This window comes from Siphateles boraxobius, unplaced genomic scaffold (genome assembly GCF_051911475.1).
Source record: "Siphateles boraxobius isolate OS27281-9 unplaced genomic scaffold, OSU_SipBor_1 25, whole genome shotgun sequence".
Lineage (NCBI taxonomy): Eukaryota > Metazoa > Chordata > Actinopteri > Cypriniformes > Leuciscidae > Siphateles > Siphateles boraxobius.
This window is the reverse complement of record NW_027508866.1, coordinates 18,840,871-18,861,619: the sequence shown is the minus strand read 5'-3', so window position 1 is coordinate 18,861,619 and position 20,749 is coordinate 18,840,871. Positions and strand designations below refer to the sequence as shown.

General features: G+C 35.6%; 3 protein-coding genes across 5 annotated transcripts; 1 reads left to right on the top strand and 2 right to left on the bottom strand.

Moving 5' to 3' along the window:
- Positions 1-474: 474 nt before the first annotated feature.
- On the bottom strand, positions 475-2,655 carry fam136a (family with sequence similarity 136 member A). Of its 2 annotated transcripts, none has more exons than XM_077243010.1 (4): positions 2,561-2,655; positions 2,302-2,434; positions 926-1,066; positions 475-843 (listed from the first exon to the last, which is right to left on the bottom strand). In XM_077243010.1, the coding sequence occupies exons 2-4, from the start codon at positions 2,386-2,388 to the stop codon at positions 655-657; spliced, it is 417 nt and encodes a 138-aa protein (XP_077099125.1). In that variant the 5' UTR covers positions 2,389-2,434; positions 2,561-2,655; the 3' UTR covers positions 475-654. The 2 variants fall into 2 exon arrangements, with proteins under 2 accessions (XP_077099125.1, XP_077099126.1); XM_077243011.1 differs by having other exon boundaries at positions 2,573-2,655.
- On the top strand, positions 2,611-8,978 carry pcyox1 (prenylcysteine oxidase 1). Its single transcript, XM_077243009.1, has 7 exons — positions 2,611-2,740; positions 4,158-4,302; positions 5,253-5,459; positions 6,072-6,246; positions 6,341-6,552; positions 7,624-7,776; positions 8,258-8,978. Exons 2-7 carry the CDS (start codon positions 4,191-4,193, stop codon positions 8,926-8,928), a joined length of 1,530 nt encoding a protein of 509 aa, XP_077099124.1. The 5' UTR covers positions 2,611-2,740; positions 4,158-4,190; the 3' UTR covers positions 8,929-8,978.
- Positions 8,979-12,218: 3,240 nt separating this feature from the next.
- Positions 12,219-20,523, bottom strand: stoml2 (stomatin (EPB72)-like 2). 2 transcript variants are annotated; one of them, XM_077243007.1, is made up of 11 exons: positions 20,336-20,523; positions 18,805-18,957; positions 18,628-18,727; positions 18,486-18,544; positions 18,309-18,410; positions 18,086-18,220; positions 17,863-18,007; positions 16,845-16,924; positions 16,553-16,681; positions 14,960-15,076; positions 12,219-13,786 (listed from the first exon to the last, which is right to left on the bottom strand). In XM_077243007.1, the coding sequence occupies exons 1-10, from the start codon at positions 20,378-20,380 to the stop codon at positions 14,960-14,962; spliced, it is 1,065 nt and encodes a 354-aa protein (XP_077099122.1). In that variant the 5' UTR covers positions 20,381-20,523; the 3' UTR covers positions 12,219-13,786. The 2 variants fall into 2 exon arrangements, with proteins under 2 accessions (XP_077099122.1, XP_077099123.1); XM_077243008.1 differs by lacking the exon at positions 12,219-13,786 and having other exon boundaries at positions 14,711-15,076; positions 18,805-18,945; positions 20,336-20,493.
- Positions 20,524-20,749: the final 226 nt, after the last annotated feature.

The window sequence follows — 20,749 nt, the reverse complement described above, 5'->3', positions numbered from 1 at the left end:
ATACTACCATTTTGTTAAGTGTGTTTATTATGATTAAAAATATTTGTTTTACATTTATTATAAAAACAAAAACGTATATTTTATACATATAAAATATATACATATATGTTTATATATATATATATGTGTGTGTGTGTGAATAATACACATCTTATTTTCATTATAATTAAAAATTCAATTCAAAAGTGTTATTTATTAATATACATATACATTATATACATACCACACACACGCAGATATATATATATAACAATAACAATGTATGTTACATATATATACATACATATTTATGCATGTTATATAAAACAACGCCTTGAATTTAATTATAATAAACATTTACTACAAACATTTTTAATTATAATAAACATTTAACAATACAAAAAAAGTTTTAATGGTTCTAAAAATAGAATTCATTTTCTTTCATCAAAATGTTTTTTTTTCTGTTTACCTGGGACATATTCAACAGACAGCAAGTTGATTTTGTCACATTTATTGCCTGTACAAAAGCCACAAACAATACAGACACAGTGATCAACACACATCACTCACCAATAAGGTGACAGCAAAGAGCAATCTTCTCCAAGAGCAAATCTTCATGGTAAACCGACGAGTTCACAAGAAAGATTTTCTACAGCCTCAGCCATAGTCTGATCTTCACTGAGGTATTGAGTTCAAGCTGTCCTTCAGTCTGCGGGTCACACTGGGCAGCAGGTTCAGGTGCTCGTCCACACAGCTGCTCACACAGCTGTCCATCAACGCCCGCACAGCAGGCTCCTTCGCCCCGGAGTCAAACAGGTCCTTGGCTTTATCGTTACAGTGCATCGTACACCTCGAGAGACGATCCTGTGGGTGAATCAAGAGTTCTTCCACGTCACGCTCTTCCAGCTGGAAGATTAAGAGTAAATGATCTCACAGAACGACTGACCTGAAACTGCTCGAGCTCACTAGTGACCAGTCCTTGAGCTTTAGCCAGCGGTGTGTGGCAGCGCTCGATACACTGGTGCACCTGGTTCATGGACTCACCGGGACGCTCACAACACTCGGCACTGCAGTGGAACATGCGGCCCTGAGAGCACATTTCAGTGTTAGCCGCCGTTTACCTCTGACTAATAAGTGGTCGAAGACTATATTTTAGATATTAAAAGACTTCAAATCAATATAGAATATCAGGAGGGAAAGACGAAACAGAATCAATGACAAAACTATGATTAAACATCTCAAAACATTCTTGTATAAAATTAGCTATATGCAGTTTTTATTACTTCATATTAACAGAAACCACATGTAACAAAAAATACTGAATGATTTTTTAGAATATTAAATAAAAATGTAAATTATAATGAATAACACTGTATATTTTTTGTATAAATCAATTTGATATAAATAATATATTCATATTAATTCATTTTACATATATTATATCTTATAACTATAATTATTTTTTATAATATGAGAAGTATCTTATGCTTGCTCACCAATGCTGTATTTATTTAATCAAAAATACATTCAACTGTAATATTGTGAAATATTATTTTAATTTAAAATAACTGTATTCTATTTGAATATAGTTTAAATGTTTATTTATTCCTGTGTTCAGTTCAGTTATTTTTATTTATAAAGCACATTTAAAAGCCACAGGCCTGACCAAAGTGCTGTACAAGCTCAAATAACCTGTGATAGCAAAGCTTTAATTTCTTTAATAATAATAAATACAAAAGCATCTTACTGACCCCAAACTTTTAATGTGTGAATATATGATTAAAAGAAAGAAATTAATATCTTTATTAAGCAATGAAGCATTAAACTAATCAAAAGTGACAGTAAAGACATTTTTATAACACTATGAATGATTTGTATAAAATAAATGCTACAATTTTGTATTTTTCTATTGATCAAAGAAGCCTGAAAAAATGCAATATTTTAATAAAAATATTAAATAACAAAAACTATTTTCAACATTGATAATTATAATAAATGTTTCTTGAGCATCAAAACATCATATTAGAGTGATTTCTGAAGGATCATGTGACACTGAAGACCTGCGTAATGATACTGGAAATGGCTGCATACAGTAAAATATAATGAACTAAAACAGAAAACGGTTATATTAAATTGTAATAATATTTAACAATATTGTTGAACAATGAATGAATCATTGCTATTCATATCATAAAAAACCTGAAATGAATGTCGAGCCACAAGGAGCAACAGTGTTCTCGTATCAGCATCTTAACCGTCAGATCAATTACTTCTGATTTCATGTTTTACAATGAATCTGAAGGTCATCCTCATCCTCCTCACCTGCATCTTCCGGATGTGATCTCTCTCGAGACTCTGAACCATGTCCTCCACTGCCTTCTGCACGCGAACCTGCTGAGCCTCTGCCATTCCTGATCTCACATCCACTGCTTCAGTTCTTCTTTAACCAGCGACTCTATAAAGCCATGAATCACAACAAACACGTGTTACTATCAACTCCTCGAAACCATTCCTGAAACCTTACAAATGCATCTGTTTGAACTGAAACCAAAATGCTTCAATAATACTAGAGTAAGGTCACCTCCTACTATACCTAAGCATGCTGCCACTGTAATCACGCCACTTCCGCCATGGTGCGCCTTGTTTCCGGTTCCGTACTTCTTCTTTCAGGTTCCGTACTTCTTCTTTCAAAGGACGAATCTGGGGCTGATAGATTTCACGCACTTTATTATTTTAACTTCTCAAAGCGAGATTTACAGAGGTGAGATGTATGGTGTTTTGACAGCTGCGTAAAATTGGACGTGACATGCATGACAATGTCGGCATGAAAGTCTTAAGTAGTTTAACTTCTTTAAGTTAATTTGTTTTGAATCGATTAGACTTATTGGTAACGTTACTTTGTCCTCTCTGTGGTCTCTCACTCTAACGTTACAGCATTTTTATCAATGCTATTGATTAAATATTTACATTTTTATTACAGCTTACATTATTAGCAGACTGTCGAAATTGTAAATTGGGCTTATCCATGCTTGTGTTCAAGAACAGACGGAGCTCTACGCGACTGAACTGAAGATTCTCGAGATTCGTTTTCCCAGGCGCGTGTGTCAATCATAGACTGTAAAAAAAATTAGTTAAATGATTCCTAAAAAATGGACGAAACGAAAAGAACGAGTAAAAAAATATTTTACTGTTTCTCATTACCAGTGTTGTGGGTAAAAAGTAACGCGAGGTACGTAATCAGATTACTTTTTCAATTAACTAGTAAAACATTACCTTAAAATTTACTTTATTAATGATCTAAGTTACTTTTTCAAATAAGTAAAGCAAGATAATTTGTTTTCATATATTTATTGACGGACAGTTCTCCTGTCCCCATGTTGAGAAAAAACTGGAGTAAGTGCAGAAGCGTTGTGTGGCGCTGAGTGAACATGATGGTTAAAAGTGCTACACTAAATGTGAGCACTGACGAGGCATTTACTCATCTCACTGGGACAAAAACAGAAACAGTACTATTCCTCAAAATTTATAAAAACAGACAGACTAATACAAATAAGCAAAAATTGCTTCAGTTAAACATCACATTTGGTAATTTTTTTTTCGTTTTTATTGCTGAATTAAGAAGCTTCATCCAAAAAATCATGCTCTCGTGAGTAGGTAGTATTTAGCTTAAATAAATAGTTACTTTGCAACCGTTAAAGTACATATAGTATGAATGTGTGCTGTAATCTGGGCTACACTGGGCTATATTTGAGTCAAAACGGTTTTAGAACATGTAATATGCATGTCACAGACCACATGATGTCAAGTTATAACTTCGCTGTGAATGTTGACAGTGTCAGAATCGCTAAATTACTCTCTTTTGAACCAGTTCTTTGTAATTTATTGTTAGGGAAAAAACAAGTAGCAGAAATGTGTCACATTTGACATCCCTGCAAATTTATGAAAATTCCTTCATAGAATACTTTTCTCTAACATATTTTATCAACCAGATAAAAAAATGTAAATCTGGAAGCAAGCTACATGATTTGTTTTAAGCAGAATCTGTCTTTTGCTATTAGATTATATAAAACACTGCTAATGAAGACATTTCGAACATCCACCTTCTTCTAAAGTACATTTCCTAAATGAAAAAGTTTATGATCTCATGTAAATGCCTTTTCTTGCCATTTCTTTTTCAGATGTTATTATTTGTGAAACACTGAATCCCTAGAATGGCTCTGAGACACCTATCGGTGAAGGCTCTACTTTTCATTGGGCTTTGTCATGTAGGACGCAGGGGTTTTGCCTCTGCTCCTGAAGTCAGAGAGCCACCCAAGAAAATCGGTATGGTCAAATTCACATCATTTATTTATTTTAGTAGGTGTAAGACTTTTTAACCCTTTAAAGACCTACAATGAAATAATAGTCAGAAAACTAAATTTTTAAATGGAACAGTTTATTGACCTTTAGCATACATCTAAAAACAAGAAGTTTGCATGTGTGTTTCAGATTTTGTATCATATTTGATACACCAAGATTTTATAGCTCATATAGTATGATGTAGTGAGAAATATTGAGGTCACACTTGAGGAGAAAAACACCTTAATTTTATTCAGAAGTGACAAGTCCAAACTGAGCAAAATTCTGCTATTTTGTGCAGATGTTATTTATATGGCCAAAATGTATATAGTTTGTAAAACCAGTATAGCAGACTAATTGCATAAAATTTTCATAAATATCAGTTTTCAATCTATATATCTAATAACAATATGCCTTAGTAAGATGATATGTATATAATTAAATTATTTTGTGGGCGAAAACATATAATGCGATACAATGATGATTGAGAGATATTAACATACGTTCTTCAAAAGCCTGATGTATCATATTTGATACTCACATTTTAATATGATTTTTCTAAGAAAATACATATGGATAATCAAATAAACCTCAGTTGCTTCAGTCCAGTAAGTGTTCATCTTGAAATATTAATAGCAATATAAAATTATTCTTTTTACTTGATCGTTTTCTTTTAAAGATTTCACTGCAAAAAGACAGTTACACTTAAAGGCCTTTTACTTGCTAAAAACATTTGAATTATTAATAGTGCATGTAAATGAAAATGCATGTAGTAAATTGTGTACAACAGGTTTTTCAGCAAAGTTTTTATCATGTTGTTAATTTATAGGCTAAGCTTTAGAAATTCATTTATCAGACATGAGACTGTAGACTTTATAGGGTTAATGGGAGTGTTTGGTGGGACCTGATGGATAAAGAGTCCATTTCTTCTTCAGCAATAATTGGGGGTGGTATTGGAGGCACGGCAGCAGCGTTTTTCTTAAGACAAGAGTTTGGGCCGGGAGTGAAGATCGAAGTGTTTGAGGCGGGGACTGTCGGAGGGCGTCTGGCCACTGAGAACATTGGAGGATACGAATATGAGACGGGGGGATCCATTATTCACCCCCTTAACCTGCACATGAAGTACTTTCTTGACAGACTCGGTCAGTGTCCACTTCCCTCTCAAGATCTTTCTGTTTAAAGAAATCTTATGATGTTCTTCTACAAAACAACTGGATATTTTCAGTTTAATCTGGAAAACTAAAGTGTGTCACTTCAGGGCTTTTCACCCTGGGTAAACGGTTAATCTTTGGTATTATTGACAAGACACTACATTCCTAAACCCTAGTTTAATGTCCTTATTTGCATATTTGCAGCGCCAGTGTCACTGATTGGACGAGCACAGGATCGGTTTATATAAAATCAAATTTTATACATTGCCGACTGTGCGATCAAGCTGAAACTGCTGTTTATACAACATACAGTGTTTCCGTGACTGTCCAAAGCACAGGAATTTGAGGCATGTGATGCATCTAGCCGTAACATTCTATCACCAGATCATTTCACACGTTTGGCACCGCATTACAGAGTTAACAGTGCAAAAGCGATGCTAACCCTGCTCTGGACCAGGGTTTCATAACCCTGGGTAAAAAGCGCTTATCCTGCTTTTAAATTACAAGTGTGAACCTTTACCTGGGGTTAAAAGCAGGGTTTAGAGCGACGACAACCCGGCTTAAGTGTGAAAAGCCCTATCTTATGTAATTTTCTTTGATCAGGTATGTCACCTCGTGCTGATGTATCTTCTAAACTGGCGATATTTGACGGGAAGGAGCTGACCTTTGAAGAGAGCGACTGGTTCATCGTGAATTTCATACGCATGCTTTGGAGATATGGATTCCACTTCATTCGAATGAATATGTGGGTGGAGGGCATACTGGACAAGTTTATGAGGTTTGCCTGTCGTGTTGCCTTAATTCATCTAGTGAGGAATATAATGATTATAACCAGTAAGTTCTTAAGTTCCTTTTATTGTCCCTTTCTGTAGGATATATCAGTACCAGCAGTTTGGCTACTCGTTCTCCAGCGTGGAGAAGCTGCTGCATGCTATGGGTGGAGACGGCTTCCTCACTCTGGTCAATCAGACGCTGGAGGAGGCCATGCTGGCCGAGGGCTTCTCTCAGGTCTTTCTCAATGACATGGTAGCACCCATCACACGAGTCAACTACGGCCAAAGTGTCCGAATCAATGGATTTGCAGGTATGTTTATACTATAAAGCAGGGATAGGCAACGTCAATCCTGGAGTGCCGCTGTCCTGCAGAGTTTAGCTCCAACCCTGATAAAAATTCACCTGCCTTTAGCCTTAGTGATCCTGAAGAAATTGATTAGCTTGTTCAGGTGTGTTTGATTAGGGTTGGAGCTAAACTCTGCAGTACAGCGGCACTCCAGGATCGACTTTGCCTATCACTGCTATAAAGGATGTTTGTGACCTTTCAGCATTAATAACAAATGGGGATATAACACAAAATTTTTGTCTTAATAGAATCTATTGCTATTTAAACAGTGTAAATAGCCGCTACTTTAAAATATTTATAATACTCGGAATGTGTGATGTTTGTGCCAAATCAAAATCATCTGGTGCAACCAGTGTGCAAACATGCAGGGAAATCATATCATGACTGTTTGTCAAGGTCAGTTTGTCTCTTAAAATATCAGATAATTTGACCTTTTTATGACAAGGCAAAGCTAGTTCAGGTTGAAGAATGTTATGTGGTGCGACTCCGCAAAAACTTTATGAGATTTACAAGTTAATGATTCATTATATTCCTAATAAAAATATTCTTTTTACATTGAAAAATGTATTTAAAACTTTTCTGAAAATAATGATTAAAGTGTGTACACTCATAAGTATTCGCAGTTGAAGAAAATTTTATTATTTGGTTACACCACATTTTTAGTCGTCATATTTTTCCTTTTCTTAATTTTTACATTTTTCTTAAAGTTTTTCAAATTAATATGAAACCAACATACATTAAAAAAAAAAACTTTAAAATAGTTTTTCTTTTACCTTTTCTAAATGATGTACACTATTATTTGTCATTGTCTCAAATGCCATATAGACCATGTGCTATAATTATGTAACAGCAAAGTTAGCATTTTTAGTTTTGTACCACAAATTTGTTGTTGCGTTGGGTCAACACGTCATATCTGTGTAATCTGATGTATAATCTTGTTGTCTAATGTGTAATCTGGTCCTTCAGCAAAAGCATTTTGGAAACACTGATTTAATACAGACAGAAGTGTGTGAATATGACATGTTCCTATTGTAGGCGCTGTTGCACTAGCAGGAGCCGAGTCAGGTTTGTGGGCAGTGGATGGAGGGAATAAGTTGGTTTGTTCCGGGCTTTTGTACCACAGCAAAGCCGAGCTTGTTCCAGCTCGTGTGACTACCATCTCCATAAAGATGAGACCATCCAAAATTGGTACAGTCTACTATGAACATTATAGTAAATCTTTTTATATAGTATGTACACTACCGTTTGGGGTCAATACAACACATTTATTTAGTAAGGATACATTAAACTGACCTAAAGTGACAGTAAAGACATGTGTAATGTTTCAAAAGATTCTATTTCAGATAAATGCTGTTCTTTTGAACTTTCTATTGATCAAAGAATCCGAAAAAATTTTCACACCGTTGTTTTAATATTGATTAAATATTTCTTGAGCATCAAATAAGAATATTAGAATGATTTCTAAAGAATCATGTGACATTGCATCACATGAATAAATAACAATTTAAAACACACTGTAATAATATTTCACAGTATTACTGCTACTGTATTTTTTATCAAATACATTCTGCATTGTTGTGCATAAGAGACAAAAAAAAGTTAAAATCTTTTGAATGGTAATGTTTACAGTCTGATCATATTTACCAATTTTTTTTTTGTTGCCTTTCAGGTTCAGCCACTAATTTCTATGAGGTGAACTATGTTGGGGAGTCTGGTGCCGCCCACTCCATGTACGACATAGTTGTAGTTGCCACACCTCTCCACCAGGGCATGTCTGAGATCAACTTCTCAGGCTTTTCTCCACCCATTCCATCCCACTTCCCCGGCCGTTACCACCAAACGGTGGCCACGCTGGTCCATGGTCTGCTCAATGTGTCCTTTCTAGGCACCACAGACAAGCCGGAAGACTTCTTCGTATCCGATGTCCTCACGCTGGATAACAAAGCCGCCGACATCCTGAGCCTGAGCTCTCTGAGCCCGGTGAAAATTCCCAAGGGCTACAGTCCAAGCCCTGCCAGCCAAAGCAAAGTTTGGAAGATCTTCTCGTCCCAGCCTCTTTCTCTGCAGCATCTGCAGCAAATCTTCCTGTCCTGGGACTCTGTGTCGGAGAAGCGCTGGCTCGCGTACCCCTCCTACAACCCGCCGCACCGCAGGACGCCTCCCTTCATCCTCCACGATCGCCTCTACTACCTCAACGCCGTGGAGTGGGCGGCCAGTGCCATGGAGATGAGCGCCATTTCGGGCCGTAATCTGGCCCTGCTCGCCCACCACCGCTGGTTCCAACAGACGGGCAAAATCGACCAGGAGGATCTCCACACCCGACTCAGAGGTGAACTTTGACAGAAGAGCAGTGCGGTCAAGAAGTAATAAACTCTCTTATGGAGATGAGATATTCGATTTATGTGCTGTTTATTTGAAATGAAAAAAATGTTCTTGGTGAATCTGATAAAGAAATATCTGCTTTATATTTTGCCCCCCTAAAATAAGAAGTTATATTTCACCCATTTTTTAAATATTATTTTCAGTACAACTAAGCACTTTCATCCCACAATTCTCATTACCTTAATGTGGCAGAATCTTATTATCATTACATAAGTTCAATTCAGTATAGTAAATACTTGATCTGTACTACAAATATACTTTATATATTATTATAAACTATATATTATTATAATGAATGGATTTTTATATATTTTATATTAGATTTTTTTGTCAGTTGTTTTGCGATTCATTCATGATTTCGTTAGCAGTGGCCTGGCATTTAAAGTAGCATCACTCAACTTCACTGCAAAAAAAATTGCAATTAATAGTTATACTAGTATTTTACTGGTATCTTTATTATTATAGATTTCACAGAAAACTCAAGGGTAAATCAGCATGTTTCACAGACTACAAAGAGAAAATAATTATGTGACAGACAGTTAGTCTACATTACTCTTTTGTACTAGTAAAGGTTGCTAAGACACGATTGGCCACGCCCGAAAACCGCCACGGGCCAATCGTGTCTTAGCAACCGTAACTAGGCGCGGGAGGTCTGGCAAGCTTTCGAAATTCGAGCGAGGGAAACATGCCGAAGGGGAGTTGTGCGTATGGATTGTGCAAATCTGATACCCAGTTTCCTAAAAGTTTGGACGGGGGAGTGGATTTTTTTTCCTTCCCGAAAATCTAAAAGCCAAGGGGAGAAATGATGTGCGTGGCTCAACCAGTGTGGGAGACCCCAATCACATCTGAATGTCGACAGGATTAACAAAAACACCTAACGTTATTGCTTGGAAGTTGGAAATAATGACGGTTCTTTGTTCATAATGCATATATTTTAACGTAAAATAAGACGATTAAAGACAAGACGGCGGCTCACTGACATACTTTCAAATATATTTCAGCATTTTGTTAATCGACGGCCTACCCTGACTGAGTAACTTTAACCCAGTCCGATCGCGGCTCTCCCGGTGTTAGTGTTATTCCACAAGATTTATGGATAAACTGTTTGATTTATAATTATTAGATTATTTTCACTTTTCACTTACCCTGCTGTGCACCAACATAGCTGTTCCTCAATTTGTGTTTCCCATTTGAATGGTCAGCGTATGAGGCGACTGCTGCTTGTGCTGGGACTATAGGCTTTAGCTTCAATTTTTATGAAATTATTCTCTAATCGGTTGCATATTATTTCGTGGATATATCCCTCGAATGCACACTGCAGTCCCTTTTGTCTCGCTCTCTCAGATACTTCACATGTTCGCCAAAAATTACTAAATATCTCATAGGGAATGTCTGACACTGGTGCATACACACTGTAACAGACGTGTCAGGCGCGAAAGCTTGACAGGCGTAGCAACCATAGACAGTAAAAGAAATGGACACAGCGACCCCATTGATTTCAACGGAGAAGACTGAAGCCCGATTATTGCACTGATGGCTGAGCGACTGCGCTGGCTTAAACTGAGCGTGACGACAGTCTGAATGTTGTACATCTTCTAGTAGCTGTGGCAAAACAAATCTGAATCACCTAATTCCTCAAAAACGTTGTTGAAATATTTTGTCCCGTTGTTTTTATGGACTCTCTATCTATGGGCTTCTCCCTTGACTTTATGCCTCTATGTCCCCCCTATTGCCTCATAGACAGTAAAAGATTGCCTGCGAGCTTCTCCTCCTGTCTATACGGTAATGTCTCTGTTGTGCGACATAAAGTCGCGTGGTTATGACGTAATCGTTAGCCTGTTTTTAACAAAAAATTGTGCATCTGAGATAAGACCCGCAGTGAGGGATTAATTGACACCTGCTGTCAAACTCGCTAAAATGGAGAGCAACTGGAGTGACGCAAGTAGCTTTGCAACAGAGCGCTCATTTGAAGTCTTTTCTTCCCCACCTTCACCTGATATTTCCTGAATTTTTCAGGTGTGGTCATATTTCGGCTTTTACAAAAGTCCCGAGGGAAACTTAATCGATGATGGTCACCCTGTCTGCAGAACATGCACAAAAAGTAGCTGCAATACACTTCAAAATGTTGTTTTGAGTTGAAATATTTAATCTCACTCACTTGAAATAAACGTGAAGCTTCCACGAAGAAAAGTTCGCATTAATGTTTTAAATCTTACCTGTTTATAAATCCATTTTGTACAGTGTACAAAACAATCGTCCAGACAAGATTATCACAACAATATTATCAAACTCTGTAAACAATAAATTAACTCTGATTTCATTTTCAATACGGCAAGTTGTATTTGAATGAAACGAGAGAGCGCGTCCGTTGATGCATGGATTTGTGATGCGTTGCTATTGACGACGGACAGAAGGAAATGCCACAGAATAGAATCTTGCCTCAAAAAGTGCATAGAGCTGCTTGTTTTATTTGTTGATTTTCAACTATAAAACTATCCTGATCGTTTTCAATACTCGTAATTCCAACTCCTGACTCGCTACAGTAGTTTTGACGGAACCAGATGCTTTTGTACCAGGGGCTGGCAAGGGCGTGGTGAGCTCGCACCAAGGGCGTGACAGAGCATCGTCATAGAGTACCCTACGCCACAGAGTACCCCTACTTCAGGAGCTTTCCGTGTAACCTGAAGAGGGCAGCACTCAGACGTTTTTACACCATATATTTGAAAATTAAAACACTTTATACCCAAATGTCAAAAAAATTACTTGAATCAATGAACAGCATTTGTGAAGCTCCATTCTTGCAGATCATTAACTAAAACAAGTTGTTTAGTTACCCTTTAAGCACTTATTTCCCCATTACCAAGTTTTTTTTTCATTGGGCTTGCATTGATAATTTTCATTAATACGTTTTAGCCATATTACATTAAACAAATATTGTAATACAAGTACTTAAATTAAAAATTACAAATTAAAGACTACACAACTAAAACAATGATAATTACAATACAATATTTTCCCCTTGTATTGTTTTCTAGACGAGTTTAATGAGATTCATTCTTGTTTCCTTCAGGTACATTTTATAATTATTATTAATATATTCATTTTATAATTTGTAATTATTCGGCACCCAGGATGCACTAAAATGTCACCGTAATAGTGAGCGTTTAGAAGATTGTGGGTATATTGCCCACTTAACTCTTTTGTGATGAGAAACTACAGTATGTTGAATCACTGGGATTAGCACTATAGATGGTTAGACTTCGACTTCTCTTTATTAATCCTTTGGGATGACTCCCGCAAGGAAATTGAAAATTCCAGCAGCAGTTTTAGCAAGGAGGAAGGAGAATAGTAGATAAAAAAAGTACAATAATAATAAAAATAATAATAGTAATAATAACATTAGTCAGAATATCAACAAAAAAGACCATAAATAAATTCTTTTAAAAGGTGTCAGGGTTGAGTCCAGTGTTAAAGTGATAAAGTGACCAGGTATTAATGTAAGTCCAGGTGTGTATGTATGTATTGTCCGTATCGTCCTCTCTACCCTATTTCCTCCTCCCCCCAAGTGAGGAGTTGTAGAGTCTGATGGCATGAGGGACAAAGGAGTCCTCAAGTCTGTTTGTTAGTCTGGCACTTGGGAAGGAGCAGCCTCCCACTGAACCGGCTCCTCTGGGTGCTGATGATGGTGTGATGATGGTTCTTTTTTTGATGGTGTGATGATGGTTCTTTTTTTTTTTACGAATTGGAACAAAGTAATAATATTGATCGATTGATACTACTGCTACTAGTGTGTTTGAGTGGCCAGGGTCACTATCATGTGCCAAGTTTGCACTGATATGTTAAAACAACCACGTTAGATCACTTGTTCACTCCTTTAACTTGTAATTTACAATGTCAATGACCTATAACTCTGATGAATGTGCATAAGAAACTATTTGACTTATTTTGTTCTTCCTGCAAATTTACATTTAATATATTGTTAATTATTCTTTGTGCCTTAAAGCATCTTCCGTTTTATTTTAAAAAAACAACAAAAAAACTTTAATGACAGTTTAAATATAAAAGAATGGATGTGTGACTTGATTTTATTTCCACAGACCACAGTTCCAGTTTTTTTCACCCACCCAAAATTATGGAGGTATTTGTTTTACTGCCGTCAATTAATGGTGATTTAATTAAAAATAATAGCATTACATGTGTTTAATAATGATCACCATGGAGAATAATGGATCAAAACCTTCAGAAGTATTTTTTTCCTATTTGCATAGACATTTACAGTCACGGCATACTGGCAAGTATTGAGACTACTGATACTTGGACTGGGGCTTGATATAAGTTTCTATCTCTGTGTTTTTCATGCAAATGAGCCTCTCTTTTCAGTGGTTTGCTTGTAAATGTTGCATTCCTACAAGCAACATACTTCATTTCAGTCTGTTTACATATTTGGGATTTTTTTAATTCTTTTATTGAGGAACCGTGTTAAGAAATGAATGAAGATTGTTTTTTATAAGAACTAATGGATGATTGTTCAAATTTGTCAAAAGGATTGACATTGATGGGAAAATTTTATGTTGATTGAAGATCAAAACATGTTTACAATTGCAATAAAGGTTAATGTCTTTTAAAATCTCATTAAATGTATTATTTTGTGCAGTTTTAACAATTACATGATATACTTAAATGTTTGTGTTAGTGGCCTCAAGACCAGTGAAATTAGTGTATATGACAGGTTTTATCTCAGCTTGCTTTCCATGATTTTCTATCGAAAGTTTCCGCCAGGGAATACAAATTTGAAAAAGTTGATCTTGAGTAAATCCTAGGGACCAAAAAAAAAAAAAAAAGTGTTAGAATTGCGAGATATAAACTCGCAATTGCGGACCAAAAAAGCAAGAATTGTGAGTTTATATCTCAATTTTCAGGAAAAAGTAAAAATTATGAAATTTTCTAGTCTTGATCACCATTTGGTTTATTTTAAAACATTTTTTTGCAAAATATTATACATACACGAACCTCTACTTAAAACCATATAAAAGTAGCTATAGATCTGAATTATAAACTACTTTTTTTGTTGAGTTTGCTGTAGTGCACTTTTAAATGCAGGAAATATCATCACAATTACATTTGTCTTATGAAATATTTGTCTTCTATTGTATGGACAGATGTGTAAAGCTGCGGTCACATTTGCCATTGTTCGGTGAATTTTCACGGGCAAAATCCAGTCATTTGAATAGAAGACCATGCCATCGGAAATTTCGCGATGAATAGCGCAGGTTTCGCAACGAGTTCAAGTTGGTCAAGCAAAATCTGCATTGACCAACATCATAATCCTGCCTAGTGTGAAAGTGACTTCTGTGCGCTTACAGAGGCGCCTGCAGGATTTTATCTTGGGTACGCATCAGATCAGAACTGATATGATCCGAGACCATTCCCATCACACCACCCTTCAAACACTTGCCACTTTCATCCATATAAGGACCATGCAGAAACAGTCCTGGCATTCTGTACAGTAGCAACCACACGCAGTGAAGCCCTAGTCTAGTGCATTTAAGTCTGTCCTATCTAAAAACCGCATTCATTTTCGCCCATGAAATATTTCAGAGATTTCGCTATTGTGATGTACCTTAAATCACAAAATACATCAGTTTGTAAAAAGCTGTGTACAGCCATACAACATTTACCAATCTTCTGCAGTTCATCAATTAATTCATTTGCATGTAATTTGAATCTCATGAATATTAACTACTTGTTTAATATTTTTTATTGAAAATATGAATAGCAGAAACCTTTGAATAATGGTGAATGGCCTTTAATTGTACAAGAGCTAGAAACAAATCATCCCAAACTTATTATAACAGACAGAAAAAAACATAAAATCTTTGTGTAGTTACAACAGAACACCATAGTGCTTCAGGTATTTTATCATCATAATTGAATTTTTATCACATCAGTCCTCTACAAATGAGATCTTGTCCCAGAATGAGACTCAAACCTATTTCTGTGCAGTTTCAGTTTCAGACGCTGTATTTCCTTCCCAGGACTCGTGGGTCGCGATGTCTGCTGTGCTCGGAGCTTGTGTCTTTGATAAATTCCCATAAATCGCCATGGCCTGAAGACGGTAGAGAACAATGAGGAATACATGTCAACTAAAAATGATTCTAATTATTAGGATATTTTATGTGCAATTTAGACACTAGCGGTCAAAAGATTTTAAAAAATAATTCAGATTTAATGTTTTTAAAAGTCGTCTATTACTCTTATGGAAGTAATATTTTCAAATTTAATTATAATTTAAAATAATTAATAACTGCATCTTAGAATGATTTCTGAAGGATCGTGTGACACTGCAGACTGGAGTAATGATGCTGAAAATTCAGCTTGGATCACAGGAATAAATTACATTTTAACCCTTTCACACCTACGTTTAAAATATTCTAACTGACCCCCCAGCGTGAGTTTTTCAAGGCGACCGTTATTTAGAACTTGTCACTTTAATGTTTCCATGGTGACGCGTCATTGCTTGTCACGTGACACAGCGCAACCACAACACAGCGCTGAATGAATGATGATCTGCTTTTATGTAATTTTCCCTTTTTTATTAAAAATATTCACAAATGTATTAGCTATAGCATGAAACACTGATATTCCGATTGTCAAATATGTGCAAGTGGAAGTGTTTTGTTGTTTAAACACCTTTATAACGATCGCGTTAGTTGAGCTGTATGCGCGATGGGCAGCGCCATGTTAGTTTGTTTCACAGTTTAGAGAATCGGATCTGTTGGATTTACAACACGTCAATTCCTCCACTTCTCACGAAATACATGAAAGTAGGTGGCCGGTGAACTGGGAGAAGAATAGGGTCAAATGTAAAGCTACTTACACCATGTGTATCGGATAGGAATAAAACGTGTTGTCTTATTATAATGTAAAGGATTATTATTGCCGCTTCCATAAACATCACCGTGTGTTACAAACTCAAAATCATTGTTTTGCTAGTACTTGTGTGTATTTAAATGTCTGAAACCTAAAATAAACATTATGTGGTTGCAAACACTCAATAGTTGTGATATATGACAGCACTGAGTGCGTCCGTCTCTGGCTCAGCGCCAGCAAACGCGCGAAAGCACATTTGAATTTAGCAGTTGATCACATGATGCACTGACAGTTCTAATCACACCGGTGTGATCGTACGTGCGAAAGGGTTAAAGGTGCAGTGTGTGATTTTTATTGGTATCTAGTGGTTATCTTACTAAGAAATTAGGTTTACTTAATGATTCAGTAAAACGATGTTATTGCGAATAATAGTGTTACTTGTTCATAATTGGGTCAGTGTTTTATTCACTGACTTTAGCTAGCTTCCTTGCTCGAAGAACAACATAGTGACGAAACGCGTTTGTTCGTTTAGGGCTCCTGTAGAAACATATCAGGGCATTTTAATGTAAGGGGACCCACGGTATTTCACAATATTACTGCTTTTGTTGTATTTTTGATCAAGTTAATGCAGCCTTGGTGAACAAAAGAAACTTTCAAAAACAATGAATCAGAATTATTCCTAACTTTTGCCAGGTTCAGAATGAAGTCATACCTGAGTGACCATACTGCTGATGTCTCCTGTGTTCGAGGGCAGCAAGATGGTGTTGGACTCCTTGGCCAGGTTGGAGAAAGCAGAGACGTACTGTTCGGCCACACTTAAAGATGCCGCAGCATTTCCATTCTGTACAGATATGAGACATCAACAAGATGCCTTTATAATGTTAAACAGTCTCAGGTGTAATACTCTATAAGTCAGTTTACACATCTGAATGACTGAAGAATTGATTTCCTCTCTTCTAAGATACAGTGTCATGTTTATAGGTGTGATCTGAGCTGAGGTGTACCTGCAGAGTGAGCGCCTCGGACAGCAGCCGGATGGCTTTGGCCTTCGCCTCAGCTTTAGCCAAAACAGCATTTGCTTCTCCTGCACAGGGGAAAAAGATATACGTCATATACGTCAGTGAAATTATATTCAGTAATACGTCAGTGAGGATTATGAATAGTCATTCATTCGTTTAATTATGAACATATAATTAAAATACATTTGCATTATTTAAAAATAATAAGAAAAATGTTTCTTAGATTTCTTCATAATAATATAAACAATAAAAAAGTAACAATTATTTCACAATTTATTTAAATTTGTTTGCTATTATCTGTTATTATAACAGCAATTTGTATTATTATAAATCAATAAATGTAAAAAACTACTATTTTAAGCTATTATATTCATGTTTATTTAAATTCACTATAAAAAATATATATATAAAATACAAATAACCATATTAAGAATAAAAAAATATTTTAATATAACATGAAACAGCATTCCTAACTTATTTAATTTTAAAATGTTCATGCATTTCCAAGTGAAACGGGTATAAAACTGACATCCAGTGTTATATTAGCATAATTGATATACTATTATAGTTACTTATATGTAACTTATATTAGTATATTAAAACATAAACTATTAGTATAACATTTTAATTCTAATTTTCTTTGTTTTAATTTATTTTATATTGTCATTTTGTTTTTTAATCATTTTTAATATATATATATATATTCAACTTAAACTAAACAAATAAGAGAAATAGTAAATAGCTGAAATAATTCACATTCGATATTACAGTTACCGTTTATTTTTATTTCAAGTAATGAAATCATTTTTTTTTATGGTTTTCGACTTTTAACTTACGATAATAACCCTGGTGACATCAGCCAAAAAAGAAATTCAGTTCAGAGGTGGGGTAAGTTATACCATGAATTGTTCACAATAAGATAATTTTGGTTTAATTTGGATTTCAGATTTGACAACAACATTTTATTTCTACTGCTAACATTATTCCAAAGTAAAAAGCCCACCAGCAGCTTTATTAATCTGTTCGGCCTTCTGTCCCTCAGATGCCAGGATCTGAGACTGTTTGCGACCCTCCGCCACATTGATGGCCGCCTCTCTGTGTCCCTCGGACTCCAGGACAGTCGCTCTCTTTTTCCTCTCGGCCTCAACCTGAACGACAATCATGTCATATCAGTCATATGATTTAGAGATGCTGAAGAGATCAAGTTGAAGAGTAAATCCTCATACCTGCATTTGCATAGACTCTTTTACCCGTGGAGGAACGTGAATGTCTTTGATCTCGTATCGAAGACATCGAATCCCCCATTCATCTGATGCCTGGTTTATCGAGTGGACAATATTGGAATTCAGGGACTCTCTTTCCTGCCAAAAGACGAAATGATCCTTAAGCATGCAAATGAATGGTATATCCAATATTGTAAGTCATTGACAGATTGCCTGGCATTCATACCCTAAACACTTTGTCCAGGGTCAGTTTTCCCAACTCTGATCTCATGGTGGTCTGTGCCAGCTGGGTGACGGCATATTCTGGGTCCTCCACGCCATAACTGGCCTTCAGATGAGAACAACAGCACATTATGAGAGGAAAACCTAAAGAAACACTGGAATAAAGCAGCAAAGCACTCACCTTAAACGGGTCAAGTATCCTGAGGTATAAAACTCCATCTATCTGCAATGTCACATTGTCTAAAAGCAAAAAAATCATATTAAGTTCATCTCAATAATCCATAAAAGTGTGAGTAAAAAAGATCAGAATGCCTGTGATTTACCAAGGGAAACTGCTGACTGCTCCGGCACATCTATCACGATCTCTTTGAGGCTTTGAACATATTTAATTCTGTCCAAGACTGGAATTAAGAAGTTTAGACCCTGCGGGGAAATCAAATATTTGAAATGGAAGTGATGCATATATAGAAGCTATTGGTGGAGAAGAGATGAGAACTCACTGGTTCCAGGATTCGGTGGAAACGGCCCATCCGCTCCACTACCCAAGCCTCCTGCTGGGGAACGAACAGAACCACAGTGTTCATGGGAAGGCTGGAGGCCCATCGCTGCTGAGCTCGAGTCCCCCACAACACAGGCACTGTCTGACGCGAATGCTGTTCACAGAAGAGAGACAGAACACAACCAGATGTAGTATATGAAAGCAAATTACACAGCAAATATATATATACATTTTTTTTTTTTTGAAAGTCTCTTATGATAAAAGATTAAAAGATTTCTATTTTTGAAAAATATTAAGCAGCACAACTGTTTCCAACACTGATAATTAGTCAGCATCTATAGAATGATCTCAGAAGGATCATGTGACACTGAAGACCGGAGTAATGATGCTGAAAATTTCAGCTTTGATCACAGAAATAAATTATATTTTCAAGTATTTTAAAATAGAAAACTATTATTTTAAATTGTAATAATATTTCACAAAATTACAGGTTTTTTTCCTTGTATTTTTGATCAAATAAATGCAGGCTTGATGAGCATGGAGAAAATAGAAATACTAAAAAATAGTAATGTTTCCAAACTTTTGACCGGTACTATTAATAACTTTTTTATTTGCATAATAAGATAAGTAAAAAAAAAAAAGGAATTTTATATATATATATATATATATATACATATCAGTGTTGTCAAATCGATTAATCACATCTATTAAAATTTTGAGTTTATATAATACTGTGTGAGAATATTATGTATAAATATATGTTTTATGAATAATTTATACTACTTTCATACACACACACATATATATATATATATATATATATATATATATATATATATATATATATATATATATTTATACACACACACACAAGCATATATTCAAACACAAACTTTTATTTTAGATGCGATTAATCGATTTGATAAATATATATAATTAAGTCAATTTATTTTAAAGAAATTAAATAAATATTAAAACTTTGAGCACTGTGTAGTGTAGTAAATGTTGTACAACCATTAAAATATATAATAGATCAGCGAGTACAAATCGATGTACTAATTCTAGTACTACTTGTACTTTCTCTCTCTCTCTCTCTGTGTCTGTGTGTGTGTGTGTGTGTGTGTGTGTGTGTGTGTGTGTGTGGTTGATCAAGATAAATTTCGCTCATCTCTGCAATGGCAAATAAAGTCATTGACATCTACAAGACCTTTTTATTTAATTCAAAAGTAATTAAACATATCTGACACCAGCCATCATTCATATGAGGCTTGACGTTGAAGTTCACGTACACAGTAACGTTAATGTGGGATGTAACACGCCCGATGAACTAAACAGCTGATGTTATAATCATCACGTCTTCAAAGAAATTCATAATACTTATATTAAATATTTAGAATATTATCTCGAAAGAAAACGTGCGAACGATCTCGTTTATATCGATTTAATTTCGAAATGAACTTCAAGACAGAATTCAGCTGAAGTGTCAAGCAGTGAAGGGACAGTCCTACAGAACAGCAGTGAACGTGTGTTACCTTTAAAAGGCCGCTCCCTGCCCGACACACCACCGTCCTCAGCATTTCCACCCTGTATGAAAACAGATGTTGAAGATGTCTATAGCAAATGAATGAACTCTTCCCGAGCTTACACTACAAACGTGACCCTCTAACAACTGCGGAAATCAAAGTTACAACATCACAGCGTGCGTCAATTACAAACATCCGGGTCTACGAGGGAAACAAATTTCTTTAATATATGGTTCCGGGAATATGTCCGTAATGTCTGTAGCTGAACGTTGAGTGTGAAATATTACAAATACATTATAACGTTTAATTGTACACACCAGTATATTTATGAATGTTTCAAGGGATGTTTTTTTTCTTCTTCTTCTTCTGTTGTTTTTATTTTAAAATTCAGCCAATAGTGGGCAGTCATATTTTTTAATTCAG